This window comes from Megascapheus bottae, chromosome 17 (genome assembly GCF_031878675.1).
Source record: "Megascapheus bottae isolate mThoBot1 chromosome 17, mThoBot2.hap1, whole genome shotgun sequence".
In the NCBI taxonomy this organism is placed as follows: Eukaryota; Metazoa; Chordata; class Mammalia; order Rodentia; family Geomyidae; genus Megascapheus; species Megascapheus bottae.
Genome location: NC_143525.1, coordinates 16118221 through 16144896, shown reverse-complemented (window position 1 = coordinate 16144896; position 26676 = coordinate 16118221). Strand labels below are relative to the sequence as shown.

Genomic DNA, 26676 nt, shown 5'->3' with positions numbered 1-26676 from the left:
GTACATGGGGGCCGAGAGTTTGGCCTAGTGGTAGAGTGCTTGCCTAGCATGCATTAAGACCCGGGTTCGATTCCTCAGTACCACATACATAGAAGAAGAAAAAAAGAGGGGCCGGAAGTTTGGCCTAGTGGTAGAGTGCTTGCCTAGCATGCATGAAGACCCGGGTTCAATTCCTCGGTACCCCACATACATAGCACCGGAAGTGGTGCTGAGGCTCAAGTGGTAGAGCTCTAGCCTTGAGAAAGCCCAAGGACAGGACTGGCAAAAAAATAAAATAAAAAGAAAAGAAAAAAATTAAGTACATGATTTGCTTGTTTCATAATTTGATTATGCAGGATTAAATTTATATCTATATTATTGGGTGTTGTCCTGAGCTCTTCAGCTCAAGGATGCCACGCTACCCTTAAGCCAAGCCCCATTTCCTGTTTTTCTAGAGGTTGATTGGAAATAAAGAGTCTTTTGTGCTGGGCTGGCTTTGAACCTTAATCCTCAGATCTCTAGTTTTGGTTTTGACATTAGACATTTCTTTCTTGTTATCTTGTGTTATACTCTTCTTTATGTTCCTTTTTGGAATTTCATGTGAGTCTTTGTCCGTTCTGAGATACTGGTATATCCTAAGATTTGTCTTGCTTGCCTCTTGTTCTCTGTTCCCTGTACTAGCTTATCTCTATACCATTAACCCCTATTCCAAATACTTTATTCAACTGTATGGCTTTGATTTAGTGAGAATAGGCCCATTCTCTGTAGTTTAGACCCTGTTTGATGTGTTTCTTTAGCTCTCTCATAAACACATGTGTTTACCATGCTACAATTTCCATCCCTGTTGATGGCATCATCACTACACACCAAGTCTTTTTTTTTTTTTTTTTTTTTAAGCCAGTCTTGGGCTTGAGCTCAGGGCCTGAGCACTGTCCTTGGACTTTCTCAAGGATAGGGCTCTACCACTTGAGCCTCAGCACCACTTGCGGCTTTTTTTCTATGTATGTGGTACTGAGGAATCGAACCTGGGTCTTCGTGCATGCTAGGCAAGCACTCTACCACTAGGCCAAACTCCCGACCCTACACACCAAGTCTTTAAAGCAGAAGTCTCTAGACATGTTGTTTCTGGTCCCTTCAGCAGTGTTCATGTAAATGAAGTTTCTTGAATTCTTCCTACATTAGCTTAAGCCTACATTAGCTTAAAAGTCTGTATAAACATTTTAGTATTTATTAATGGAAAACACCACAAAAAAGTAAAAACCCAATAACTGCAATTAGCATTTTAATTGTCTTCCAGTTATAACTTATGACACTGATTTAGCATAAATAAAATCACTTCCTTGTTTAATACCCTTTTTCTGTTAATTTTTGTTTAATAAATATCTCTAGAAATGTATATAATAATTAAAATCATGACAAATTGGATTTTGTTGACTAAAAGTTGTATTTTAAACATTGTACTTAAAATATCTAGGTATTAGTGGATCGTGTCTGTAATCCTAGCTACTTAGGAGAATCAAGATTCAAAGTCAGCCTGGGCAGAAGCTGGCCCTGGCTTTCGCATGTAATCCTAGCTACTCAGGAGCCTGAGATCTGAGGATCAAGGTTCAAAGCTAGCCCAGGCACAAAAGGATCTGAGGCTCTTATCTCCATTTAACCTCAAGAAAATAGGAAGTGGGGACAGCGCCCAGGCTCAGTTCAAGCTGCATGACCAATAACAAAAAGAAAGAAAAAAACTAATACTGGGATTGATTAGAGATGTTGATGACTCATTTGGTAGGGTGCTAGCCAGTGAGGGGCATTAGGTAGTCACTGATTTCCAGTCCTAGTCTTGGACCTAAAAAAATGTTAAGAAAAGTTTCTGTGGAACCAAAACTAAAAGGATACAATTTATAAGCCGATTTTTTTTTGTTTTTATAAAGAAATTTGGGGGATTTCTTTATGATCCCTAATCATAGGCTACCTGCATACTTGAAGCACTGTGTCAGTGAATTTTAGCTTCTTTTTCTTTTTGCTAGTTCTGGGGCTTGTACTTAGGGCCTAAGCACTGTCCTTGGGCTTTCTCAAGGCTAGAACTCTACCACTTGAGCCACAGCATTACTTCTGGCTTTTTTCTATGTATGTGGTACTGAAGAATTGAACCCAGGTCTTCATGAATGCTAGGCAAGAGCTCTACCACTGAGCCAAACTCCTGGCCCTGAATTATAGTTTATTCATGGATATTTTCTATGGGCAGTTGCTTAATAAATGTATGGCTCATAAGTTTCCTTAGAGACACCTACGTAGATACTGTCTTCAAATAATTGTCTTTTTTTTTTTGCCAGTCCTGGGCTTGAGCTCAGGGTTTGAGCACTGTCCTTGGACTTTCTTAAGGCTAGCACTCTACCACTTGAGCCTCAGCACCACTTCTGGCTTATTGCTATGTATGTGGGGTACCAAGGAATTGAACCCAGGTCTTCATGCATGCTAGGCAAGCACTCTACCACTAGGCCAAACTCCCAGCCCCATAATTGTCTTTTAAATTTAGGTTTCTGTTAATATTGCTAACAGCATGTCAGTCTTAGTTACAGTAAACTTAACTATAGGTTATTTTTGTATTTTGCTTTTTCCTGGTGTAATAGAAATTCCTTGAGAACAAAAATAAAAGTAGGTCTTTCATAGTAACTTCAATTGGCTAATACCATTTCTTACTTACATTAGATTCCTGAAGATATTTCTTATATTTTTTAGCAACTCAATAAACTGTTGATTATAATCAAATCCTTTTGAAGAGAATGATATTAAATACTAAATACCACATTCCTATTAGTTTGAGATAAAAAAAAATTAGTAGCAGTTTATTCAGAATTTTAGAAGAAAATCATTTGGTTGAAATTTGATAGATCTGAAGGCGAATATTATGGAGGTTTGTTTTGTGGTGGTGGGTTTTGAACCTTGTGCTTTTTGTACACCAATATCATTGAGGTTTTTTGTTTTTGTTTTTGTTTTTTTGCAGTGCTGGGTTTTGAACCTTAGGCTTTATACATGAGGGCAAATGCTTTATCAACTAAGGAAATACCTTAGGTATAGTTTTCATTGAGAAGCAGAAGTTTCAAATAAAATTATATGTAGAGATAGAAACAAGCATACAAGTCTTTTTAAAATTAGATTTAGGGTGCTCAGACCATGAGCTCAAGCCCAGGATGGCAAACAAAAAACCACAGCAAATCTTTGAAGGGCCGGGAGTTTGGCCTAGTAGTGGAGTGCTTGCCTAGCATGCACGAAGACCCAGGTTCGATTCCTCGGTACCACATACACAGAAAAAAGCCAGAAGTGGTGCTGAGGCTCAAGTGGTAGAGCTCTAGCGTTGAGAAAGTCCAAGGACAGTGCTTAGGCCCTGAGCTCAAGCCCAGGACTGGCAAAAAAAAAAAAAAAAATAGATTTAGGGGTCAGGAGCATGACCTAGTAGTGGTTGAGTGCTTGCCTAGCATGCATAAAGACCCCAGTTCAATTTTTTTTGGTGCCACATACACAGAAAAAGCCAAAAGTGGTGCTGTGGCTCAAGTGGTAGAGTGCTAGCCTTGAGAAAAACCCAAGGACAGTGTTCAAGCCCTGAGTCCAAGCCCCAGGACTGGCAAAGTAAAGAAATCAGATTTATATTTATGCATCTTGTCCCTAACAGATCTGTCACTGGCAACATGAATTGGAATAAAGGTGGCCCTGGCACTAAGCGGGGATTTGGTTTTGGAGGTTTTGCTATCAGTGCTGGGAAGAAAGAGGAACCCAAACTCCCACAGCAGTCCCACAGTGCCTTTGGGGCAACTAGTTCTTCTTCTGGATTTGGAAAGTCAGCTCCACCACAGCTTCCTTCTTTCTACAAAATTGGATCTAAACGGGCCAACTTTGATGAAGAAAATGCGTAAGTGTAATTCCTAATGTGTTAATAGAAGTCAAGTTTTGAGTTATTGCTTCCATCTACTGATGTTGAGGCAAAGAAACATTGTTTCCCAAATTATAACTCCTAAATTGGTTTTCTCAGTTGTATTATTCCTGATAAGTTATATTGTCAATTTTACTTACTTATAAAAAATATAATAGCTAACAGGCATGGCGGCTCATGCCTATAATCCTAGCTATTCAAGTGACTGAGATCTGAGGATCCTGGTTCAGCCTAGTTCAGAGCCAGCCCGGGCACTAAAGACCACAAGACTCTTACCTTCAATTAATCAGTTAAAAATGGGACGTGGGGCTGTGGCTTCAGGGGTAGGGCAGTAGCCTTGAGCTGAAGAGCTCAGGGACAGCGTCTAGGCTCATCATGCACAAGAAAAAAATATGTGTGTGTGTGTATATAATAGCTCTATGTTCCTCGAACCTTTTTTTCATTTAAGAGGCATATTGGAAGTGTATGGTTGTAATAGTTAAGACCATTGAAGCTTAAATACTACTTTTGGTGGTTTTTGCTACAGTCCTTCATTGATCCCATGTACTCAAGTATAGTGTTTTCCCACATGACCCACAGCACCACTTCTGGCCTTTTCTGAATAGTTGATTGGAAATAAGTCTCATGGACTTTCCTGCCCACGTGGCTTCAAACCATGATTCTCAGATCTCAGGCTCCTGAGTAACTAGGATTGCAGTTGTGGGCCACTGTCACCCAGCTCATATAAATTTTTTAAAATAAGCATTCACAATGGTCAGAATTGATAGAAAAAGTTTTATCTTGACATGTACGTTTTTAAAATTATTGAAACATTTTACAATGGTAGAAAATTTGAATTTTTCCCCAGAGTTCTCAGCAAACAATAATTTATAGTTTTTTTAAAAAATTATACTTGTCAAATAAGGTGATGGTTATAACAAGCTGGGCTTTGATTAGGTTTAGCTTGAGTTGTTGTTGTTATTTTCCAGTCCTGAGGCTTGAACTCAGGACCTGAACATCATCCTTGAGCTTCTTTTTGCTCCAAGCTAGCATTCTGCTGCTTGAGCCACAGTACCACTGTTTATGTGGTACTGAGAAATCGAACTCAGGGCTTCATGCATCTTAGGCAAGCACTCTACCACTAGGCCAAACTCTCAGCCTATGTTTTTGTAATTTGGAGATAAGATTTCAAAAATTAAAAAAAAAATACTGTTCTAGAATTTACAATATTTTTACCTTTAAAGTCAAGGTGCTGGAGTCATAGGATTACAGATGTGAGCCTCTGCACCGGCTCTCTATAAACTTTTGACAGTACCAATGCTTAAACTCAAGGCCTTGTGCTTGCTAGGCAGGAACTTTACCACTTGAACCATGATTAGTAACTTGAGTCCTTAGCCAAAGCTTTGGCAGTCTCTAATTTGACCTACAAAGTACTCTCTTAATAATAAGATATACCATAATAAAAGTTTATGCTAAATGAAGGATTCACTGTCTCCAGACTAAGTATTCACTTTACCAATCTGCATTTTAATTTGTAGCTACTTTGAAGATGAAGAGGAAGACTCCACTAATGTTGATTTGCCATACATTCCTGCTGAAAACTCACCTACACGCCAGCAGTTCCATTCCAAGCCAGCAGATTCTGACAGTGATGATGATCCCTTAGAGGCATTCATGGCTGAAGTGGAGGCAAGTATCAGCATTTGCTTCATTAAAGTAGTTTAAAAATAGTTAACAGTCTTTGTGTAGAATTTTTCTATTTTATTTTCTCCCTCCATCTTCACTCCTCTCATTTCTTTCCTCCCTTCCTCTTTTCTTCCTCATTCCCACTCTTGGTTGCCTCCTTTGCTTTTTCAGAATTTTCCTCTCTACTTCTATTTGTCCTCTTGGTGGACTGCAATCCTTGAACATTCTTACTCAGTATTTGTGTGTGTGGTTTATTTTAATTTTATGTACATGTGCAGATGCCCGTATGTCCTGGGGTGTGAACTCAGGGTTTCATGTTCTCACTTGGCATTTTCACTTATGACTGATGCTCTGTCATTTAGTCATGCTTTCAGTCCAGCTTTTTGGTGTTTAAGTAGAAAAAGAGTCTCACAGAATTTTCTGCCCAGATTATCTTTGAACTGTGGTAGTTACTCCTGAGTAGTTAAATTTTTGGATGTGAGCTATTGGCTTTTGGCAAATAATCTATTTTTCATATAATTTTTATTGTAATTAATAGAAGGATTACATTACATTCGCCAGATGGAATGTGCATTACTTCACATACATTGATACCCTTTCTCATGTCTTGGTTCCCATTTCCCCCCCCCCACCCTTGGCAAATAGTCTTTAAAAAAATACACACACAGTGCCTGGGCACTGTCCTTGAGTTCTTCAGCTCAAGGCAAGTGCTCTACCACTTGAACTACAGTGCCACTTCTGATTTTCTGGTGGTTAATTGGAGTCTTACAGTCTTTTGTACCCAGCTGGCACTGCAGTCCTCAGACCCTTCGATCCTTAGATCTCAGCCTGCTAAGTAGCTAGGATGCCTGGCCTTGCTTGTCATTTTTTAAGTGCCTACCGTTCACATAGAATTCTTATCAGATTTTTTTTTTTTTTTTTGCCAGTCCTGGGCTTGAGCTCAGGGCCTGAGCACTGTCCTTGGATTTTTCTCAAGGCTAGAGCTCTACCACTTGAGCCTCAGCACCACTTCTGGCTTTTTTTCTATGTGTGTGGTACTGAGGAATTGAACATGCTAGGCAAGCCCTCGACCACTAGGCCAAACTCCCAGCTCCCTTATCAGATTTTTTTTAACCAGTTAAAAGAAGTACTCTACCTCTTGGAACATATCTCCAGCCCTCTAACCTTCAAATTCTTTGTAAAGAAATTTTGTTTCCAGTGTTTTTAGTTCATGTGATTTTATACAGCTTTTTTGTGCCATTAGGATCAGGCAGCTAGAGACATGAAAAGGCTTGAAGACAAGGACAAGGAAAGGAAAAACGTAAAGTAAGTAATTTTCTTCTTCAGAAAAGTTACCTGAAAATTGCTAAAGTCTTGCAAAAACCATTTCACTAGAGTTTATAGAGGAAAAAAATTTAAAGTATATACAAATATCTTAAAGACACCTCTTTATCCTGACTATCTGTGTAGGTGTAGAGATGGCAGAAGTCTATATTTGCAATCATTAAAAGGCATATTCTGTTTGGTAGAAGAGTATTTTGTCTTTATAAATAATTGTTTAGAAAGCAAAACAAGTAACAATATGGGTTAGGGGAGAAAAATTATTAAAATTTGAGTTCATTGTCCTGTTTCATCTTATGATTAATAGAGATTAATACTTGTATGATTGTTTATGATAAATAATGGTGATTATATAATACAAACTGTATGTTATTAGTGATAAAACTTAATTTCATTTAAAGAATGGATGTCTCAGCAACTATAGTCAGAACTTATTTTATTTCTGGGAAAGACAGCTCTTTTCCATGCTGAGTATACTTTTACGTCTTTTCCTGCCAGGCCTGGTTATATTTTTTCTTCCTATGCTTGGCAAAATGCTTCATATCCTTTCCAAGATTCCTATGCCATGTGAAGAATCAGCTTTCTGTGTACAGCACAATAAGCATACACTTATTGTGTGTGGCACCCTTCCAGCTGCGCTATTGGGTGATATTGCTTGCCGATGGCTTTAGAATTTGCATTTGCGGGACTGGGAGTTTGGCCTAGTGGTAGAGTGCTGGCCTAGTGGTAGAGTGCTTGCCTAGCATGCACGAAGACCCGGGTTCAATTCCTCAGTACCACATATATAGAAAAAAAAAAGCCAGAAGTGGTGCTGAGGCTCAAGTGGTAGAGCTCTAGCTTTCAGAAAGTCCAAGGACAATGCTCAGGCCCTGAGCTCAAGCCCAGGACTGGCAAAAAAAAAAAGAATTTGCATTTGCTCTAAGTTAGGTGGAAGGTCTGTTTTGAAAGAGATGGTTGTAGGAACTAATAAACAAGCATGTTTTGAGGGATATAGAATGTGACAGCGGTTTTCTTTGTAAACTACTTAAGAGTCTTACTTCCAGACTCTCAAAGGTGAAAATGTAGTTTTTCTTCCTATTCCCTCTTCCCCTAGGCAACTATTTTGGCTGAAAGCAATTACTCTAGAGATAGAAACTTTGGGAAATAAGAACATTGTATACCAAAAAGAGGGCATTTTTTTCTCTTTAATAATGACATGCTTTTCACAACTGTTTGTGTATCTTACCTTTATGAAGAAAGTTTTTTACTCATTATACTCTTGTTAGTCACTGTTATTTCTAGAGTTACCATATCATCCTATTCAAAAAAAAATAAGTGAAGTGCAGGTTATAGGGAAATCACATGTATATGACAAGTATATAGTTTACAGTGTGCTTATTTGCTGCTTTGTTATTGTTAGTGTTGAGAGTTCCTGTCCCATATGGAATTCAACACTATATCTTCTGTAAGTATGGAGCTGGGTATGTGGAACATTTGCAGGGAAGTTTGTTTCTCCGCTTGTTTTTCCAGGGGTATTCGAGATGACATTGAAGAGGAAGATGACCAAGTGAGTTCCTATGCAGTATTTCTCTTTTATTTTTACCCCACAAAGTCTATAATGGGGACAAGGTAGAGTTTGTCTTTACTGAAATGGCCATTACTGACATTCACAAGGGAATGTCATTTGACTTACTCCTTTTTACTTGTGAGGCCAATTAGTAATATATTACAAAGATTCATGTGGCTTCCCCTCCATGTTGAAGATGGAACCTTTGATCATCTGACATCAAAGCAAATACAGCTTTATTCTGCTTACTTTTTTAAATCTAAAATTAATGTCTATTCTGATAAATCAGTTGGTGGCCTCTAGCAGCATCTAAGCTCTACCTAAGGGCTCTGTTTGCAATTCTTGTATTTCATGATGGAATGTTAATGACTGGTAGTTAGGATTTCCTTTTTGCATTGTTCACTTGTGGGATGGTAAGAGCCAGAGTGAGCAGTGTAGCCCTTTCCAACCCACCCAGAAAATCTATGAAGCAGACAGCTTTATAAGTCAAGTTAAATCATTGTGTATAGTACTAACTGCCTTGCTCATTTCTTCTGAGTTACCACTATGGTAAAAGGAGTCTTGTCTTACTTGGTAGGTATTTAAACTTATAAAGTCTTCCGGTATATATACTGTGTGCACTAATTACAAGATGAAAATTGTTCTCAACTTGGCTTGGGAGTGAATATGTTCTTGTGCTTTCCTGCAGGAAGCTTACTTTCGATACATGGCAGAAAACCCAACTGCTGGTGTGGTTCAAGAAGAGGAAGAAGACAATTTGGAATATGATAGTGATGGAAATCCAATTGCACCTTCCAAAAAAATTATTGATCCTCTTCCTCCCATTGATCATTCAGAGGTATGAAGCTTCTTGCTGTATTTGAGTCTTGTTTTCTTGGGTTTAGTGTTTAGGTTTCCCAGTAGCTGTGTGCTTTTTCTACATATGTATACTGTACACAATAGAGGGTTTTGTTGTGTATTTCCATACATATATACAGTACACTTCTATCATATTTACTCCCTCTGTTACTCTTTCTTATCTGCCCTTCCTCAGATATTCTTTTTTTTTTTTTTTTTTGCCAATCCTATTGCTCAGGGCCTGAGCACTGTCCTCTGGCCTTGTCAAGGCTAATGCTCTGCCATTTGAGCCACAACACCACTGTGCATGCTATGCAAGCACTCTACCACTAGGCCAAACTTCTACCACACTCAAATATTCTTAGGTGTCAGCCTTCTAGGTTCTAGAATTATAACAGGTGTGCACCACCATGTCCAGCTTACCAAGGTATCTTTGAATGCATCTAAGATTATGAAAATTTTGTTCATTCATCCTTAAATCCTTCCTAAAAAGTAAGTTTACCCAGGCAAGCTGGCTCAGGCCTATAATTCAGAGTACTCTGGTTGAGGCAAAGATCCAGAGCAAACATTAGAGAGACTCCATCTCAACAAATAAAGGAGATGTGATGGCATGCCCTGTTATCTCAGCTAGATAGATGGCATAGATAGGAGGATCAGTCAGAGTCTGAGGCTGGTCTCAGACAAAAGCAACATCTTGTCTGAAGAAATTACTAAAGCAGTAAGAAAATGATTGAAGCTGTGGCTCAAGCCATTGAGGAGTGGTAAGCAAGCAGGAGAATCCTGAGCTTAAACCCAATACTACCTCCCCCCCCAAAAAAGTTTTTTAATAGATACTTTCATGGTATTAAAAAGAAGCATTTAGTCAAATTCTTAGGTGGTGATGTTTTTATTGTAAGCTATGAAACAAGCAGCAGAAATGAGTACTTCTCTCTTTGGAGTTAAAAATACTTTCCCATTGTTCAATTGTAGTGGTATATGTCGGCACTTTTTAGAGGCTAAGGCCAGAGGATCAAAGGTTCAAGACCAGACTGCATTATCAACTGCTTATACATTGTCTAAAAATATATGGATTGTGTTTTTTTTGTTGTTGTTAGTCTTATTTTGGTTCTATGGGACAGTGTTTTACTATGTAGTGCCAGATTAGCCTCTAACTCAGAATCCTTCTGACTCAGCCTCTAAAGGGCAGTGCTTTCTGGTACATACTGACATACCCAGCTTTGTTTGATGTTTTTATAAACAAAGTAAAGTTTCTCCAAATGAGATATTGAAAATGTTTTTAAATGCTAGGAACAACTTAACTCAATACATATTTAAATACTATTTGATGGAAAACCTTGTGTAGGATGAAGATTCTCTGAAGTCTTTGGCATTGCAGGGATTCCCTAGTCTGCTTCAAGGCTGTTAAAATCTCAACTGTCCCTGAGGATCTATGGGCAGTAGGTTGGTGTTTATGTTGAAAGTAGGAAGATGCATAAGTTGTACTTTGGGGGAAAGATGTCAAGAATAAATGAATTTATTCTTTCTAGCAGAAAAGGCTTTATTTTTGTAATATTTGTAAACATTTTGCATTAAAATCAAACTTACAGGATTGACTCTTGAATTCTAGACTAACTTTGAATAATTGGACCTGCAGATTGACTACCCACCATTTGAAAAAAATTTTTACAATGAGCATGAGGAGATAACCAACCTCACTCCACAGCAGTTAATAGATCTTCGGCACAAGCTCAATCTACGGGTAAGACTCAATAAGGAAGTGTTTGAGTATTATAGATGTTAGCTTTATTGCTCTCCTAAACCTAATGGTATTGGATTTCTTTTCTGATTATCCCTGAGCTGTCTTTTGCTAGAATGATAGTTACATCCCCAGGGCTTACATGCCTTTATTTGATTATTTTAGTTTTCAGGTGATATTTTAGACTAGGATAGTTCTTGGTTTGTTTATTTAGTCAGTTTTGTATCTTTTTTGCTGAGGGGGCAAGGAGTGAAGGATAGCAATCTTCAGAAAGAGGAAGTAAAATTCATAAATACAAACATTATTTTTGGAATAATGTCTCACTTCTTAAATTTATGCAGTGTATTTAAAATAAATGATAGAAATTACCCTCCCCCCCCCCCCCCCCCGCCCCGGTCATGGGGCTTGAACTCAGGGCCTGGGCACTATCCTTCTTGAGCTCTTTTTGCTCAAGGCACTCTGCCACTATGAGCCACAGTGCCACTTCCAGTTTTCTGAGTCAGAAAGATTAAGATTCAAGGCTAGCTCAGGCAAAAAAGACAGCAACACCATTTCTTAAATTTTGGCTAGGTATGGTGATAAATGCCTGTAATTCCAGTGTCTTTGGGGAGACAAAGATAAGAGAATCAAAGTTTGAGGCCTGTGCAGACAAAAATCGTGATACCTTATCTGAGAACTACTAACAAAAAAGTAAGCCCAGAAGCATGGATTAAGTAGCTGAGCACTTTTGCAAATATAATACTCAGTTCAAGCCCTCTGTACTGTAAGAAAAAAGGAGAGAAAATTTTATTGATTTTTTCCCCCCCCCCACTATCTGGTGAAGCAAAGTGGATGAATTAGCACAATAACTGTTCAATTCATTCAGTAGTTCAATGGTTTTTATTTTTTGTAAGAAAATTTGTTTAGATTTAAGATTTTTGTAATCTTTTAAAATCAATGCAGAATTATATCAGGAAAAGGTTCATACTTGACATTACACTGAAGTTTTGCCTTTTCAGTATATGCTTTTGGCCACAAACCTACATTTCCACTTCATTTCAAGCAAAAATACTAGAATGAGTAAGTATATTGTGCTTCTGATGCTGCTGATTTTGAAGTACAATCATTCCTGGAGTTGTCTCTGTCTCTAGGTCTCTGGTGCTGCACCACCTCGACCAGGAAGTAGTTTTGCTCATTTTGGTTTTGATGAACAACTTATGCACCAGATTCGGAAGTCTGAATACACACAGCCCACTCCAATACAGTGCCAGGTAAGTAGAATGTAATGAAAGGAAAAGAAGATACAGCAGTATTCTGCAATAGTTGATAATCAGCAATAGTTGATAAGTCAAAGCAGTAGAACTGGATTTAATGTAAAACCGTGTTTGCGTGGGTAGAAGATACCACTATGTCCTCTTTGGCTTAGTCTTCAACTTTTCCTTTTTGTTAAGGTGGGGTAAGGGAATGCATATATAAAGTCCAAGAGTATTTTAAAACTTAAAAATTAAAGGACATGTGTAAATGATTTACTACTCTAAGAAGTTGCTAAATGGCTGAAAATATTCTTTTATATCTGCTAAGTACCTTAAAAATATAATATGAAAATATTTTATGGCCTAAACCTAGCAAAAAGATTGTACTACATCCATGCAAGATCTTTCTTGCTGAGAGAGTTGCTCAAGAGGTAGAGTGCTTGCAATAGCATGTACAAGTACCCTGGTTCAATCCCCAGTACCACCCAAAACAAAACAACCCCCAAGATTTGTACATAGTTAGATTTACCACTATCATTGACTAAAATTTCTTTGTCTTTCACCTGGAAATATTACTGAACAAAGTGGTTTATGTTTCTCATATATTGGACTTATTTATTCCTGTACAGAAAATGTGAATTTTCTGTGTATTGTCTATTCCTTCTCAGGAGAAAGACATTTAAAAATGTTTACCATCTCCTTTATAAATTGTTTATAAATTGTTACAGTTTATAAAGTTGAAAAATGGAAATATTCATATCCTAGCCATGGTGACTGATCCATTTAAAGAGAATGTTATTTCTTATTAGTCAAGAAGCTATGAGAATGTCAGGTTTTTCCCTCACTATTCGTGGCTAGTATCTTTTTGTTCCATTGAGAGTGAATGTCATCTACCTTTTTTCCTTCAGTTCATCATTAGAGTTAAAATTTAAATCAATATACTTTTTATTTTTCACCAGGGTGTGCCTGTGGCATTAAGCGGTAGAGACATGATTGGTATTGCCAAAACAGGCAGTGGAAAAACTGCAGCCTTTATCTGGCCCATGTTGATTCATATAATGGATCAGAAGGAATTGGAACCAGGTGATGGACCGATTGCAGTGATTGTTTGTCCTACTAGGGAGCTTTGCCAGCAGGTATGTCCTTTGTATGTAGAATGCCCTTTTCCATATGTGGTCTAGCAAGGGACCAGCTGCAAGTCAAGCGGGTAGAATGACAGGGAAACTTTGGGGAATGGGGTGGAAGGAGATATTGTGGGAACTGTTTATATTACACACTCATGGGCATTTTCCTCTAGGGTAGAAAGATCTGGAAGAGAAATAATAATACTTCCATGTAAAAATTTAGCCTCACAAAGTAAATATGTCAGGTGCAGTGGCTCAGGCTTGTAATCTTAGCTACTCAGGAGGCTGAGATTGGAGGATTGAGGTTCAAAGCCAGCCTCGGCACAAAGGACCTGAGAGTCTTATCTCCAATTAACCTCTAGAAAATGGGAAGTGAGCTTGGCTCAAGGGTAGGGCTGTAGCCTTGACTTGAAGAGCTCAGGGACAATGCCCAGGCCCAGAGTTTAAGCCCCATGACCCACAAAAAAAAAAAAAAGAAAAGAGTAAACATGTTTAGCCATATTTGACCTGTGGTATCACATTCCACGTTCAGAAGAATTTTCTTTGGCATGTGATAACGTAGTTGTTAGGCTTACACTTTGTTAATGTTACTAACTTCATAGATCCATGCAGAATGCAAGCGGTTTGGGAAGGCATATAATCTTCGCTCAGTGGCCGTATATGGAGGAGGGAGCATGTGGGAGCAGGCCAAGGCCCTTCAAGAGGGGGCAGAGATTGTTGTATGTACCCCGGTAAGTATAACTTGTGTTTAAATGGCTCCTTAATCTCTCTCAGTCTGGAAACCAGTTTTGAAGAGAATCGCTTCTCCCTCAAATATGGTAAATAGAGCAGGGCTGGGAATACCTTGATAAATCACAACTTCTCATTTTGGTTTAATTATCATTGATTGGCCAAAAGAGAATCTCTAATCATAGATATAAGCAGGTACAAGTTCCCTTTATTTCAAATAATCATTTTTTTTTAATTCTCCTAAAAATGGCTCTTTATTTACTAAGAAAATAAAGAATAGAAAGATATTTACAGCATGGTTAGAACTGCCCAGAAGATAGTTTATGTAAAACACATGAGTAAGGTTTCAAACAAGGTCATTTCAGAATGTATTTTAAGAATGATTCTGGCCACTTGCCCATCAAATGTAAACCACAAGTAATATAAAGGAAGAATTTAATAGAGTTTTCAAAATCCCTGTTTCTTGGGCTGTTAGTATATAAATAAAATTCAAGGATGTCAGACTAATATCTATTACTGCTCAAGACTCCTTTAAAGCATTAGCACTTTTGCTAAGAGTTCACTTCAGAAAGCCTTTGTAAAACTACCTTTAATTTTTTTTTTTTTTTGCCAGTCCTGGGCCTTGAACTCAGGACCTGAGCACTGTCCTTGGGCTTTCTCAAGGCTGGAGCTCGACCACTTGAGCCACAGCACCACTTCCAGCTTTTTTCTATTAATGTGGTACCGAGGAATCACCCGGGTGATTGTGCATGCTAGGCAAGCACTCTGCCACTAGGCCAAACTTCTGGCCCCAAACGCCTTTAATTTTTATAATTACTGTTTACTTTGTTAATCTTGTAGGGTCGACTAATTGATCATGTGAAGAAGAAAGCTACCAATCTTCAAAGAGTGTCTTACCTTGTGTTTGATGAAGCAGATCGAATGTTTGACATGGGATTTGGTATGCCTTGAATACCAGTTTCTTCTGTCCCTATCCTCATACTAGTTTTTTTCTTATGTTCTAGACTTAACCAATTTTGTCAGCATGAAGAAGTTAAAAATATCACACAAGATATGTAATAAATATTTTTAGGAATTTTCTCAGGAATGGGGTCTGAGAAATTTGAAAGAGGTTTTGTATATAGGCTGAGTATTTTCTCCGTTTATTCATTTTTAAAAATTGTACTCTTGGGTAGATTAATGTTAAATTTCCTTTCCCTTCTGATTTCTCTGCTTGTTAGTAACTGTTAACCCAGCTTAGCTACATGTAATAGACAATACAAATGTAGCAGTTTAAATTTTTCCTTAATTCTTAGTAATTCTTGTGAAAATTTTACTAAAATGACTTTTTCCAAAGCTGCTAACTAAACTTTATATAATAAAGAGTCTGTAATATTAATTTTACTGTTCTACTTCCAGAATACCAGGTTCGGTCCATAGCAAGTCATGTCCGTCCTGACAGACAGAGTATGTATGAATGAATCAGCTCTCTTATACAACTACATCTGTACTCAAAAATGAATACTTGCCATCTTGATTGCCCCTATAAAGACTCAGTTATGAAAGGCAATAATGAGTCACGAATCACAAGCGAGGGAGGTTAGCAATCACTTCTTTGAGGTAGCTAGGACCTTAGAAATCATTAGCTATAACTACTCTTTTTTTTTTTTTTGGTCAGCCATGGGGCTTGAACTCTGGGCCTGAGGGCTGTCCCTGAGCTTTAAGCTCAAGGCTACTGCTCTGCCACTTGAGGCACAGTGCCACTTGCAGTTTTCTGGTGGTTAATTGGAGATAAGAGTCTTGCAGGCTTTGAACTGCCATCCTCAGATCTCAGCTTCCTGAGTAGCTAGGATTGAAGGTGTGAGCCACCAGTGTAACTACTAATTTTTAGTAGGAGATAATGCTGAAGTTAGAGATTAAATAATTTACCTCTGTTTGTGTAGTTTATATAATTTTGCTGCATTGCACAGTTCACATATGTATAGAAATCAAAGCCTTTTCCTAAACCATAGTAGCATTTCACTTCTTGACTAAAAAATATACTTCAAGAAAGATAAAAATCTTTTTCTTTAGCAAATCAGTTTTTGTTTCTTTCCTTTATTTTTTGTCAGTCATGAGGCTTGAACTCTGGCCTGAGCGTTGTCCCTGAGGTTTTCAGCTTAGGGCTACCGCCGTACCCCTTGAGCCATAGCCCCACTTCCAGTTTTCTGGTGATAAATTGCATGTAAGAGTCTCACTGTCTTTAATGCCCGGGCTGGCTTTGAGCCGTGATCTTCAGATCTCAGCCTCTTGAGTAGCTAATATTACAAGTGAGAGCCACCACGCCTGGCTGTTTTTTTTTAGTTTTGTTTTGTTTTTTGTTTTTTGCTGTTCCTGGGGCTTGAACTCAGAACCTGGGCTCTGTCTCTGAGCCTCTATGCTCAAGGCTGGCACTATACCACTTGAGCCACAGCATCACTTTTGGCCTTTTCTGATGTGGTACTTAGGAGTCAAACCTAGAGCTTCATGCATGCAAGACAAGCACTCCACCACATTCCTAGCCTGCAAATCAGTTTTTAAAGCTAAATTATAAAGTTCAAGAGGGCTTATCTAGAAGAGAAATCATTAATTCTGAATATTAAAAAAGCTTAGTGGGTTGACTTAATTGAAAAGTTATATTTCTTTAACACAATTTACTTTACCTTTAGCTCTCTTATTCAGTGCGACTTTTCGGAAAAAGATTGAAAAATTGGCCAGAGACATCTTGATTGACCCCATTCGAGTAGTACAAGGAGATATTGGAGAGGTAATCCCAAATGTGGCGGGGTGGGACCTTGGTGGATTGTTTCTCATATGGGGACCAGGACTTAATTCCTTGCTGCTGGGATAAAAGTTACAACGTTATATTTATAAATGAGGGTGACAAGTTTCAGATTTGCTTTAACATGTATAAGTTACAGAGCCACAATGCTGATAATTGTTAAGGCTGAGTGATGGACACTTGAAAGTTGATTATGTTCATTTCATATATTTTGAATATTTAAAAATATTTCACACTGGGTACCATTGGCTTGTACCTGTAAACCTAGTTACTTGGGAGGCTGAGATTTTTGAGAATCCCAGTTTGAAGCTAGCCTAAGCAGAACAAAGCTAGCCTAAGCAGAAAAGTCTGTTAAGATTCCAGTTAAACACCTGAAAACCAGATGTGGTCAGCTATGGCTCAAAGTGCTGGAGCTCTAACCTTGAACAAAAGAGCTCAAGGACAATTCCTAGGCTCTTGAGTTCAAGCCCCAAAATGAGCCCCCCCCCCAAAAAAAATCACAATAAAATGTTTTTTCCAAAAACTTTTTTTTGGGGGGGGGCAGTCCTGGGCCATGTACTCAAGGCCTGAGCACTGTCCTTGGGTTTCTCAAGGCTAGAGCTGTACCACTGGAGCCATATCACCATTTCCAGCCTTTCTTTTTTGTATATACATGAGGTACTGAGGAATTGAACCTGGGTCTTCGTGCATGCTAGGCAAGCAATCTTACCACTAGGCCAAACTCCTGGCCCTCCCCCCCCCCCCAAACTTAGAGAAACTAAAAGCTCTTTCTAGAAGATTACCAGTGATACAGGACTCTGTGTGTGTGAACTTAGGTGTTGTCCCTGAGTTTTTTTGAACCATGTATGTAACATGTGATAGGGTAGTAACATATCTGAAACATTGTTATCCTTAGTAGTTGTGGCCATGCTTTCTAGTTAGCGTCTTGATCCAGTTTTTTTTTTTTTTTTTTTTTTTGCCAGTCTTGGTCTTAAGCTCAGGGCCTGAGCACTGTCCTTGGACTTTCTCAAGGCTAGAGCTCTACCATTTGAGCCACAGCACCACTTCCGGCTTTTTTCTATGTATGTGGTACCAAGGAATCGAACTCGGGTCTTCGTGCATGCTAGGCAGGTACTTTAACCACTAGGCCAAACTCCCGGCCCCTTGATCCAGTTTTTATTTTTAAATGCCTTCTGTGTTCATGTATGAGTTGTGCTTGTAACAATGATTAGGAATTTGTTCCATTAAGAATAATCTAAATTGGCATATTTAAATGTTTTGAGGCCTGGGAGTTTGGTCTAGTTGTAAGAGTGCCTGCCTAGCATGCACGAAGACCCAGGTTCGATTCCTCGGTACCACATACATAGAAAAAGCTGGAAGTGGTGCTGTAGCCTTGAGCACAAAATGTCTAAGGACAGTGCTCAGGCCCTGAGTTCAAGCCCCAGGACTGGCAAAAAAAAAAAAAGTGTTTTGAAGTACTGGGCATACAAATTAGAAAGACATGTGTACCAGGAGGGACAGGAGGGATAAGTTCTGAGCTGTATCTGCCATAGGAAGGAAGGCCCAGAGGGAACAGGAATTGTTGTAAGTTCTTTCTGATATAGAAACAATGCTTGTCCTTCACATGTCCTTTGATATCAATGTCACAATCACCTGTTTTATTTACTTAATTTTTAGGCAAATGAAGATGTGACACAAATTGTGGAGATACTCCATTCTGGGCCTAGTAAATGGAACTGGCTTACTCGGCGTCTGGTGGAGTTTACTTCTTCTGGGAGTGTTCTCCTGTTTGTCACTAAAAAAGCCAATGCTGAAGAGCTAGCCAATAACCTTAAGCAGGAGGGTCATAATCTTGGACTGCTCCATGGAGACATGGATCAGAGTGAGAGAAACAAGGTCATTTCTGATTTTAAGAAAAAAGACATCCCAGTCCTGGTGGCCACAGATGTTGCAGGTAGAGAATGAATTTTACAGTAACCATAATCTCTTGTGTATGGGAATACATGTCTTAGGCTGGGCATATAGCTTAGTGTTAGAGGGTTTACCAAGTATAAAGCTCTAGGTTTGATTCTTCAGTACAAAATAAACAGAAAAGGCCAGAAGTGACACTGTGGCTCAAGTTGATAGAGTGCTAGCTTTGAGCAGAAACATTTTAGGGACAATGCCCGAGCCCTGAGTTCAAGGCCCAAGACTGGCAGTAAGACCTATAGCAGGCTGAGTGAGTAGCTCTGCCAGCCATGAGGTGGTATGGCAGATTGTTGATGGCAAACGATAGAAGTTCCTAATACTAGGTAGTCTGGGATCAGGAATGTATGTTGTGCTGTTTCTTCTAGAGGGATAGCTTATGTGCTTGTATGAAAGGAAGCTCTCCAAACTCATACCCTTTGCCTGGGTAAGGGAAATGTGGGTTCTTAGATCATGAGCATTTTTAATTTATTTGCTTTTCTTCGACTGTAGATGAAAGATAAAATAATTGGATCACTTTATATTTGCTTCATATTTTAGCCCGCGGTCTGGACATTCCTTCAATTAAAACTGTCATTAATTATGATGTGGCACGAGACATTGATACTCATACTCATAGAATTGGCCGCACTGGAAGAGCAGGTGAGAAGGGCGTGGCCTATACCTTACTGACTCCCAAGGACAGCAATTTTGCTGGTGACCTGGTCCGGAACTTGGAAGGGGCCAATCAGCATGTTTCCAAGGAGCTCCTGGATCTGGCTATGCAGGTAAGGGTCTACTCCTGATTATATAACAGGCAAGGAAAGGAAATAAATGGGACAAGAAAGTCAGCAGAAGGAAAAGTGGTAATGAGGTCATGAGATACCTGCACTGTCTGCTTATCATGGGTTACACTCACGTTTCAAGTATCTTTGTTGAAAAGCTTCTCCTTCCTTTGAGATTAAAATCTGTCCCTGTAATTTTTTGTAATAAGTAGAAATTATAAATATGTTAAGCATACTTATAAGTGTGCTGTGGGCTAGGTATACTTATAAGTATACTCATGGATATTATTATTATTTTTTTTTTTGCCATTCCTGGGGCTTGAACTCAGGGCCTGAGTACTTTCCTTGGTCTTTCTCAAGGCTAGTACTCTACCACTTGAGCCACAGTACCACTTTAGGCTTTTTCTGTGTATGTAGTACCAAAGAATTGAACCCAGGATTCATGCATATGAGGCACTCTACCACTAGGCCCAACTCCTAGCCTTTATACATACATATTCTTTGATCACAAGAAATTAAACCGTTTACCTTATGCTACTCACCCCTCCCCCCCAGAAGATTCTTTTTTGGTTTAAAATATCTTCAAGAAGATAATTGTATGGTTCTTTATCTGCCTTTTTCCCCAGAGGGGACTGAATCTAGGGTCTTGAACATGCTAAGTTAGCCACTGTACCTCTGATCCACATCACCATCCCTGTACAGTGCCTTTTTTTTTCTTTTCTGTTTTTTTTTTTTAAAGGGCAATCCTAAGGCTTGAACTATGGGCCTGAGTGCTGGCCCTGAGCCTCTTTGTGCTCAAGACTAGTTTTCTATTACTTGAGCCACAGCGTGAACACTTCCAGCTTTTTCTGAATGCTTTGAGATAAAAGAGTCTCAAAGACTTTTCTGCCTAGACTGGCTTTGAATTATGATCCTCAGATCTCAGCCTCCTGAGTAGCTAGGATTATAGGTGTGACCCACTGGTGCCTGGCATAATACTCCTTTTTTTTTTTTTTTTTTTTTGGTGGATGGTGGGGCTTGAACTCTGGGCCTGGGCGCTGTACCCGAGCTCTTCAGCTCAAGCCTAGTACTCTATCATTTGAGCCACAATGTCACTTCTGGTTTTCTGGTGATTAATTGGAAATAAGAGTCTCATGGACTTCTGTGCCCTGGCTGGGCTGGCTTTGAACTGTGATCTTCAGATTTTAGCTTCCTGAGTAGCTAGGATTACAGGTATGAGCCACTGGCACCCAGCTTATTTAGTACTTCTTAAGTACAAATTGAGATCTCAGACCTATGACTGTACTGATTGTCCTTTTCCAGATGTGCCCCAGTCTAAAATTGAATTAGGTAAACATTCTACCAAATCATACCTGAGTCCTCTTAAAGCATGCACTCTCTAAATTACAGTGACTTCAGAACAATTAGTAAGAAATGTTAGGCATTATAGTTGTAGACCAAAAATTATGGCTGCCTGTGTAGCACCATTGTGGTGTTAGGACTGCCCTCATTTCTGATCTTAAGAGTAGAGGGCTGCAGTGCAGAAAGGAGGAGGAAGGCAGTGCTTCCTCTCCCTTTCAATGGTAGAACTAAAGCTAAGTGAAAATTGTATTTTGTTTTTATACTTCATTATTATTTGTTTGTTTATGTGGTACTGAGGAATCAAACCCAGAGCCTCATGTGTGCTAGGTAAGTACTCTGCCCTTTACCAGCCCTTCATGAAAAAAAAATTGTTTTTGGTCAGTCATGGGGCTTGAATTCCAGGCCTGGGCTCTGTCTCTGAGCTCTTCAGCTCAAGGGTAATGCTCTGCCACTTGAGCCACAGTGCCACTTTTCTGGGTAGTTAATTGGAGATGAATCTCATGGAGTCAGCTGGGCGAGGTGACTCACTCCAGCAGTCTTAGCTACTGAGGAGGCTGAGATCTGAGGATCGTGGTTCAAAGCCACTTGGGCACTAAAGTCCATGAGACTCTTATTTCCAATGAACTACCAGAAAACTGGATGTGGCATTGTGGCTTAAGGGGTAGGGTATAGTCTTGAGCTGAAGAGCTCAGGGATAGCTCCTAGGCCCAGAATTAAAGTCCCATGAATGACCAAAAAAAAAAAAAAAATCTCATAGACTTTAGGCTGGCTTTGAACCACAATCCTCAGATCTCAGCCTCCTGAGTAGCTAGGGTTATAGGCATGAGCCACTGGCACCCGGGCCCTTACATTTCCTTTTGTGTCTCGGGCTGTCTGTATTTGACACCATTTCTAAACCTTTCCTACTTCTCAGGTGCTTTGATAATAATAGGTAATTGTCAGATAAAATCTTAATTTAGATGTTTGCATTCTCAGGAATAAATCTTGTGGGCAGTATTCTGGCAGAAGTCAAACTTAATGAAAATTTTTGATTAAATGGAATTTTAGGTTATGTGACTGCTAGTTCCTCCTGGGAGTTTGTCCCTAGAGTTGATTTTAGTAAACCCTGATTGACTTCAGTGCTTTTTTGTTTGTTTGGTTGGTTTGGTTTGGTTTTTGTTTTTTTGTTCCAGTCCTGGGGGTGCTTCCCTGAACATTGTTTTGTTTTGTTTTGTTCTATCCCTGGGCTGGCTTCGAATCCAGATCTCAGAGCTCAGCCTCCTGACTAGTAAAAATATTGTCATAAGCCACCAGCATCTGACTTCACCTAGATTTTTTTCCCTAATTGGTTGATCAAAATATACCAGTTCTAAACTGGGCACTGGTGGCTCATACCTGTAATTCTAGCTACTCAGGAGGCTGAAATCTGAGGATTGTGGTTCAAAGCCAGCCCAGGCACTAAAGTCTATGAGTCTCTTATCTCCAATTAACCACCAGAAAATCAGAAGGGGTGCTGTTGCTCAGCATTGTAGAGCTTCTGAAGAGCTCCAGGATAGCACCTAGGCTCAGAGTTCAAGCCTGACAAAAACAAATCAACAAACAACAACAGCAGCAACAAAAAAAAAAGCCCTGCCAGTTCTGTAGCTCCAAATGTTTAGATTCGGTAGTATGTGTAGGTAGTTTGAAAAGAGAAATAAGTTCACTTTCCTCTGTGAGGTTAGAAGTGACCAGGGTGACTACTGTGCATTTGAAACTACCTGATGCTTCCTTGAGAAGTGGTGGAGGAGCTGAGCTGTGAGGAAAGCCTTAGATAAGCATCTAAGCCTTCTAATAGATTTGATAGCTTAAATACCAGAAAAAATTCCTTTGAACAACCCCTACTTTGCCATAAAAGCATTGGCTAAAGATAAAGCCAAAGTGGCTTCCCTCCCACTTAGTTTCCTGTGACTTTGTCCTTTTCCTCTGACTTCTCCCTACCTAAGCTTAACCTTGAATTGTGTTCCTTGCAGAATGCCTGGTTTAGGAAATCACGATTCAAAGGAGGGAAAGGAAAAAAGCTTAACATTGGTGGAGGCGGCTTGGGCTACAGGGAGCGACCGGGCCTGGGCTCTGAGAACACGGTGAGTTTATCCTATCTGGTGGCTCAGAATTTTGGATTTAAAAGCAACAGTTTGGTAGAAGTGCTTACAGTAGAAGGGCCTCACACTTAATAGGCAACTGTTATACTATCCTTTCAGCCCTTTTGCTTTTATTTTTCAGAGGGTCTAGAGAGCTTTTTGTTGTAATCTAGCCTCAGAATGCCATCTTACCTACACCTCCCATGTAGCTAGAATTATAGACTTGGGCACCTAGTTTGTTGAGGGAATCTTAATTTTTGCTTGAGTTGGGTTTGTAACTGTAATTCTCCCAATCCATATTTACATTTTCCTGGTTGTCACTAAGATTTTTCTCTCCCACCTTTTTATTTTATTTTTTTTGTGGGTCATGGGGCTTGAACTCTACCTGAGCAATGTCCCTGGAGCTCTTCAGCTCAAGGCTACCTTCCTACCCCTGGGCCTGAGCCTTTTCCCTGGCCCTACCCTTGAGCCAAGCCCCACTTCTGTTTTCTAGAGGTTAACTGGAGATAACAGATCTCAGCCTCCTGAGTATTTAGGATTAACCGTGCCAACATCCACTTTTTTTTGCTAGTCATAGGTTTTGAACTCAGGACCTGAGCACTGTCCTTGGGCTTTCTCAGGACTAGAGCTCTAGCATTTGAGTCACAGCACCACTTCTAGCCTTTTCTTTTTCTTTTTCTTTTTTTTTTTTTTACCATTTTTTTATTGTAATTAGTAAAAGGGTTACATGATATTTGCCAGATAGAAGGTGCATTAATTCACATACATTGATACCCTTTCACATGTCTTGGTACCCGTTTCCCTCCCCCCCACACCCCCCTAGCCTTTTCTTTTTCTTTCTGTCTTTCTTTCTTGTCCTGGGGCTTGAACTCAGAGTCTGGGCACTGTCCTTAGACTTTATTTTGCTCAAGGCTAGCACTCTGCCACTTGAGCCACAGCACCACTTCTGGCTTTTTTCTATGTATGTGGTACCCAGGAATCAAACCCAGGTCTTCATGCATGCTAGGCAAGCACTCTACCACTAGGCTAAACTCCCGGCCCTTTGTCCCACTGTTTTTGGAGCTTTAACTTGGAGCCTGGCTACTGTCCCTGAACTCTTTTGCTCAGGCTGTTTATTGCTCTCCCACTTGAGCCCACAATTCCACTTCTGGCTTTTGTTTGTTTGGTTTGGTTAATTGGAGATTAGAGTCCTATCCAGAGTGGCTTTGAAATGTGATCCTTAGATCACAGCCTCCCAAGTAGCATAAGCCTCTGGTGTCCAGCTCTCCCACATTTTTCATTAGCATCAATTGTACAGAGGTATTTTATCTTGACCTATCCATGGATGCATGCTATGTCAGCTTTCTTCCCCTCTGGAACTCCATCTCACCTCCCCTGGGACTAATTTTCTGTTAACCTAACTTCAGTAGATTCCAAATATTTCAACTATTTGGAATAACTTTGAAAATAGCATTAAATCAATTTATTAAAAACCAATTGGCAGAGGCTAGGAAGGTGGCTTAGCGGTAGAGTGCTTACCTAGCATGCATGAAGCCCTGGGTTTGATTCCTCAGAACCACATACACAGAAAAAAGCCAGAAGGGAGAGATGCTGTGGCTCAAGTGGTAGAATGCTAGCCTTAAGCAAAAAGAAGCTCAGGGACAGTGCTCTCAGTCACTGAGTCCAAGCCCCAGGACTGGCAAAAAATAGTAAGTAAATAAATATCTAAAATAAAAATTTCAAATAAAAAATAAAACCAAATTGGCAGCTTAAAACCCAAACCTTAATCATTGGAATTCATAGCTGTATAAATACAAATTCCCATTAATTTACTTTTCTCATAAGTAAATCAATCTTAAACCCAGTATAAATAAGTACAGATAATAACATTGAAGTAACTAAAGTCATATACTGTCAAAAGTTCAAACAGAGACTGATCCTTAATGATCTTGATTCCGAGCCTATGTAGTTTTATATGATGAGCTGTATTGATTTCCTTTTCATCTTTAATGTAATTTTTACTTAATTGAATGCTTGTGTAAATAATACATATTCGAGAGTGGCTTAGTCTGGCAGCATTTCTGATGATTAACTTCCAGGAGTAGAATTAATGTGTTATAAAACATAAGTAACTTCCTAAAAAATACCCAGCTCCAGCTGAATTGCAACTTTGCTTCAAAAGTTCCAACTGTGTAGTTTTTTCCCACCTATTCTCCCATCCTCATGGATGTGTTTATTTTTTAGGACCGTGGTAATAATGTAATGAGCAATTATGAGGCTTATAAGCCCTCCACAGGAGCCATGGGAGATCGGCTGACAGCAATGAAAGCAGCTTTTCAGGTTTGAAAATACACATTTCATTTTTAAAAGCGGTTAACCTTATCCTTGGGCCTTCATGAGATGGTATTCAGCTTGTAGACTTCATGCTGGATTTAGGGGTTTGTCACTGCTTAGATTTCACATATAATCTTAATAGTAGCATGCCTGGAGACACATAAGAGTTAGAGAAACTCCTGTGATCATGTGTATCAATCCCAGACATAGCCTGAGACAGTGTTGCCCACAGCAGTGTAGTTGCATTTTACTTGAGAGTAATTGTCTTCTTTTTGGCTGAGATCAGTTTGATTCTGTGACCTCACATGGATTCTGAGCTCATCTTTCTTCCATGTTACCTTTTACTTAGCTAGTTAGCATTTTAACTAGGTGGTTCTAATATTAGCACACATTTTATCCATCTCCATACTGATGGCTCAGGAGTTTTGTTTTCTTACTAATACAGGAATTCAGAAATGTTTTTTTTATATAAATTCAGGATTTGTGTATTTATAGTAGTTTATATTCAGCATACAGAAGAGAACTTCATGGTCATATTTCCACATGTTACAATGTTTCAGTTAATCTCCTCTTCTCCATTCTCCACTTCCCCAATCACAACATGTACTATTTTAGCTGCATTAATCCTGTTTTGAAATATATTTTGAAAGCTATTCACCTTTTTTTCCTTTCCTCAGCTCCTCCTCAGTAGACCCTTAGATTCATGTTGTGTTTATCCATATTTATACTTAAATGGATCTGTATTGCTTTTAGTTTTAGATTCCACATGAATGAAAACAGTATTTTATTATTTGAGTTTGGCTTGTCTCAGTATGGACCTCTAATTGTATCCATTTTTATTTTCCTATATTTATCTGTATACCTTGGCTAGGATTTAATTTTAAGTACATGGTGTGACACATTAATACTCTATTAAAATCTGCTGGAGAAAGATTATTAATTTTGAAATTACATGATAGCCTTTTTTTTTTAAATTTTTTTTTGTCATTCATGGCAAGCTTCACATCTTAGCCTCCTGCTCCTGAGTAGCTAAGATTACAGGTGTGAGCCACCAGCAAGCACTCTGCTCAGTTTACGGTTTTGCTGTCAAACTCAGCCTGGGGATCAAACCCAGGGCCTTGTAACATGCTAGGCAAGCACTCTATTGCTACCCATTTAATATCCCTGTCAAACTTTTAAACTATTTTGAGTGTTCAGAACTTTTTTTAAAAAAACAACAAATTGTAGACCCTAAGTATGTTCAACTTTTATACATAGTTGCCCATGAGATGTAAGTCTTAAGTACATTGCATCCATCTGCACTTCTCCTTTACTGCACAAAAACAAAAGAGCTTGTATTGTAGAGCTGTTAGG

At 39.1% G+C, this 26676-nt stretch overlaps 1 protein-coding gene across 2 annotated transcripts in view; it reads left to right on the top strand.

Moving 5' to 3' along the window:
- The window catches only part of Ddx42 (DEAD-box helicase 42), a 37119-nt gene that overhangs the window by 8556 nt on the left and 1887 nt on the right, over window positions 1-26676 (top strand). The window contains exons 2-17 of one of the 2 annotated variants that reach the window (XM_090349948.1): window positions 3641-3877; window positions 5416-5566; window positions 6807-6868; window positions 8393-8429; window positions 9118-9267; window positions 10900-11004; window positions 12132-12251; window positions 13193-13369; window positions 13960-14088; window positions 14927-15026; window positions 15485-15532; window positions 16753-16850; window positions 18522-18798; window positions 19350-19576; window positions 22903-23013; window positions 25234-25329. In XM_090349948.1, the coding sequence (XP_090206074.1) occupies window positions 3657-3877; window positions 5416-5566; window positions 6807-6868; window positions 8393-8429; window positions 9118-9267; window positions 10900-11004; window positions 12132-12251; window positions 13193-13369; window positions 13960-14088; window positions 14927-15026; window positions 15485-15532; window positions 16753-16850; window positions 18522-18798; window positions 19350-19576; window positions 22903-23013; window positions 25234-25329 (2109 nt within the window). In that variant the 5' untranslated portion in view covers window positions 3641-3656. Of the gene's footprint in view, window positions 1-3640; window positions 3878-5415; window positions 5567-6806; window positions 6869-8392; window positions 8430-9117; window positions 9268-10872; window positions 11005-12131; window positions 12252-13192; window positions 13370-13959; window positions 14089-14926; window positions 15027-15484; window positions 15533-16752; window positions 16851-18521; window positions 18799-19349; window positions 19577-22902; window positions 23014-25233; window positions 25330-26676 lie in introns of those variants that run through there. The other variant, XM_090349947.1, reaches the window with a different exon arrangement.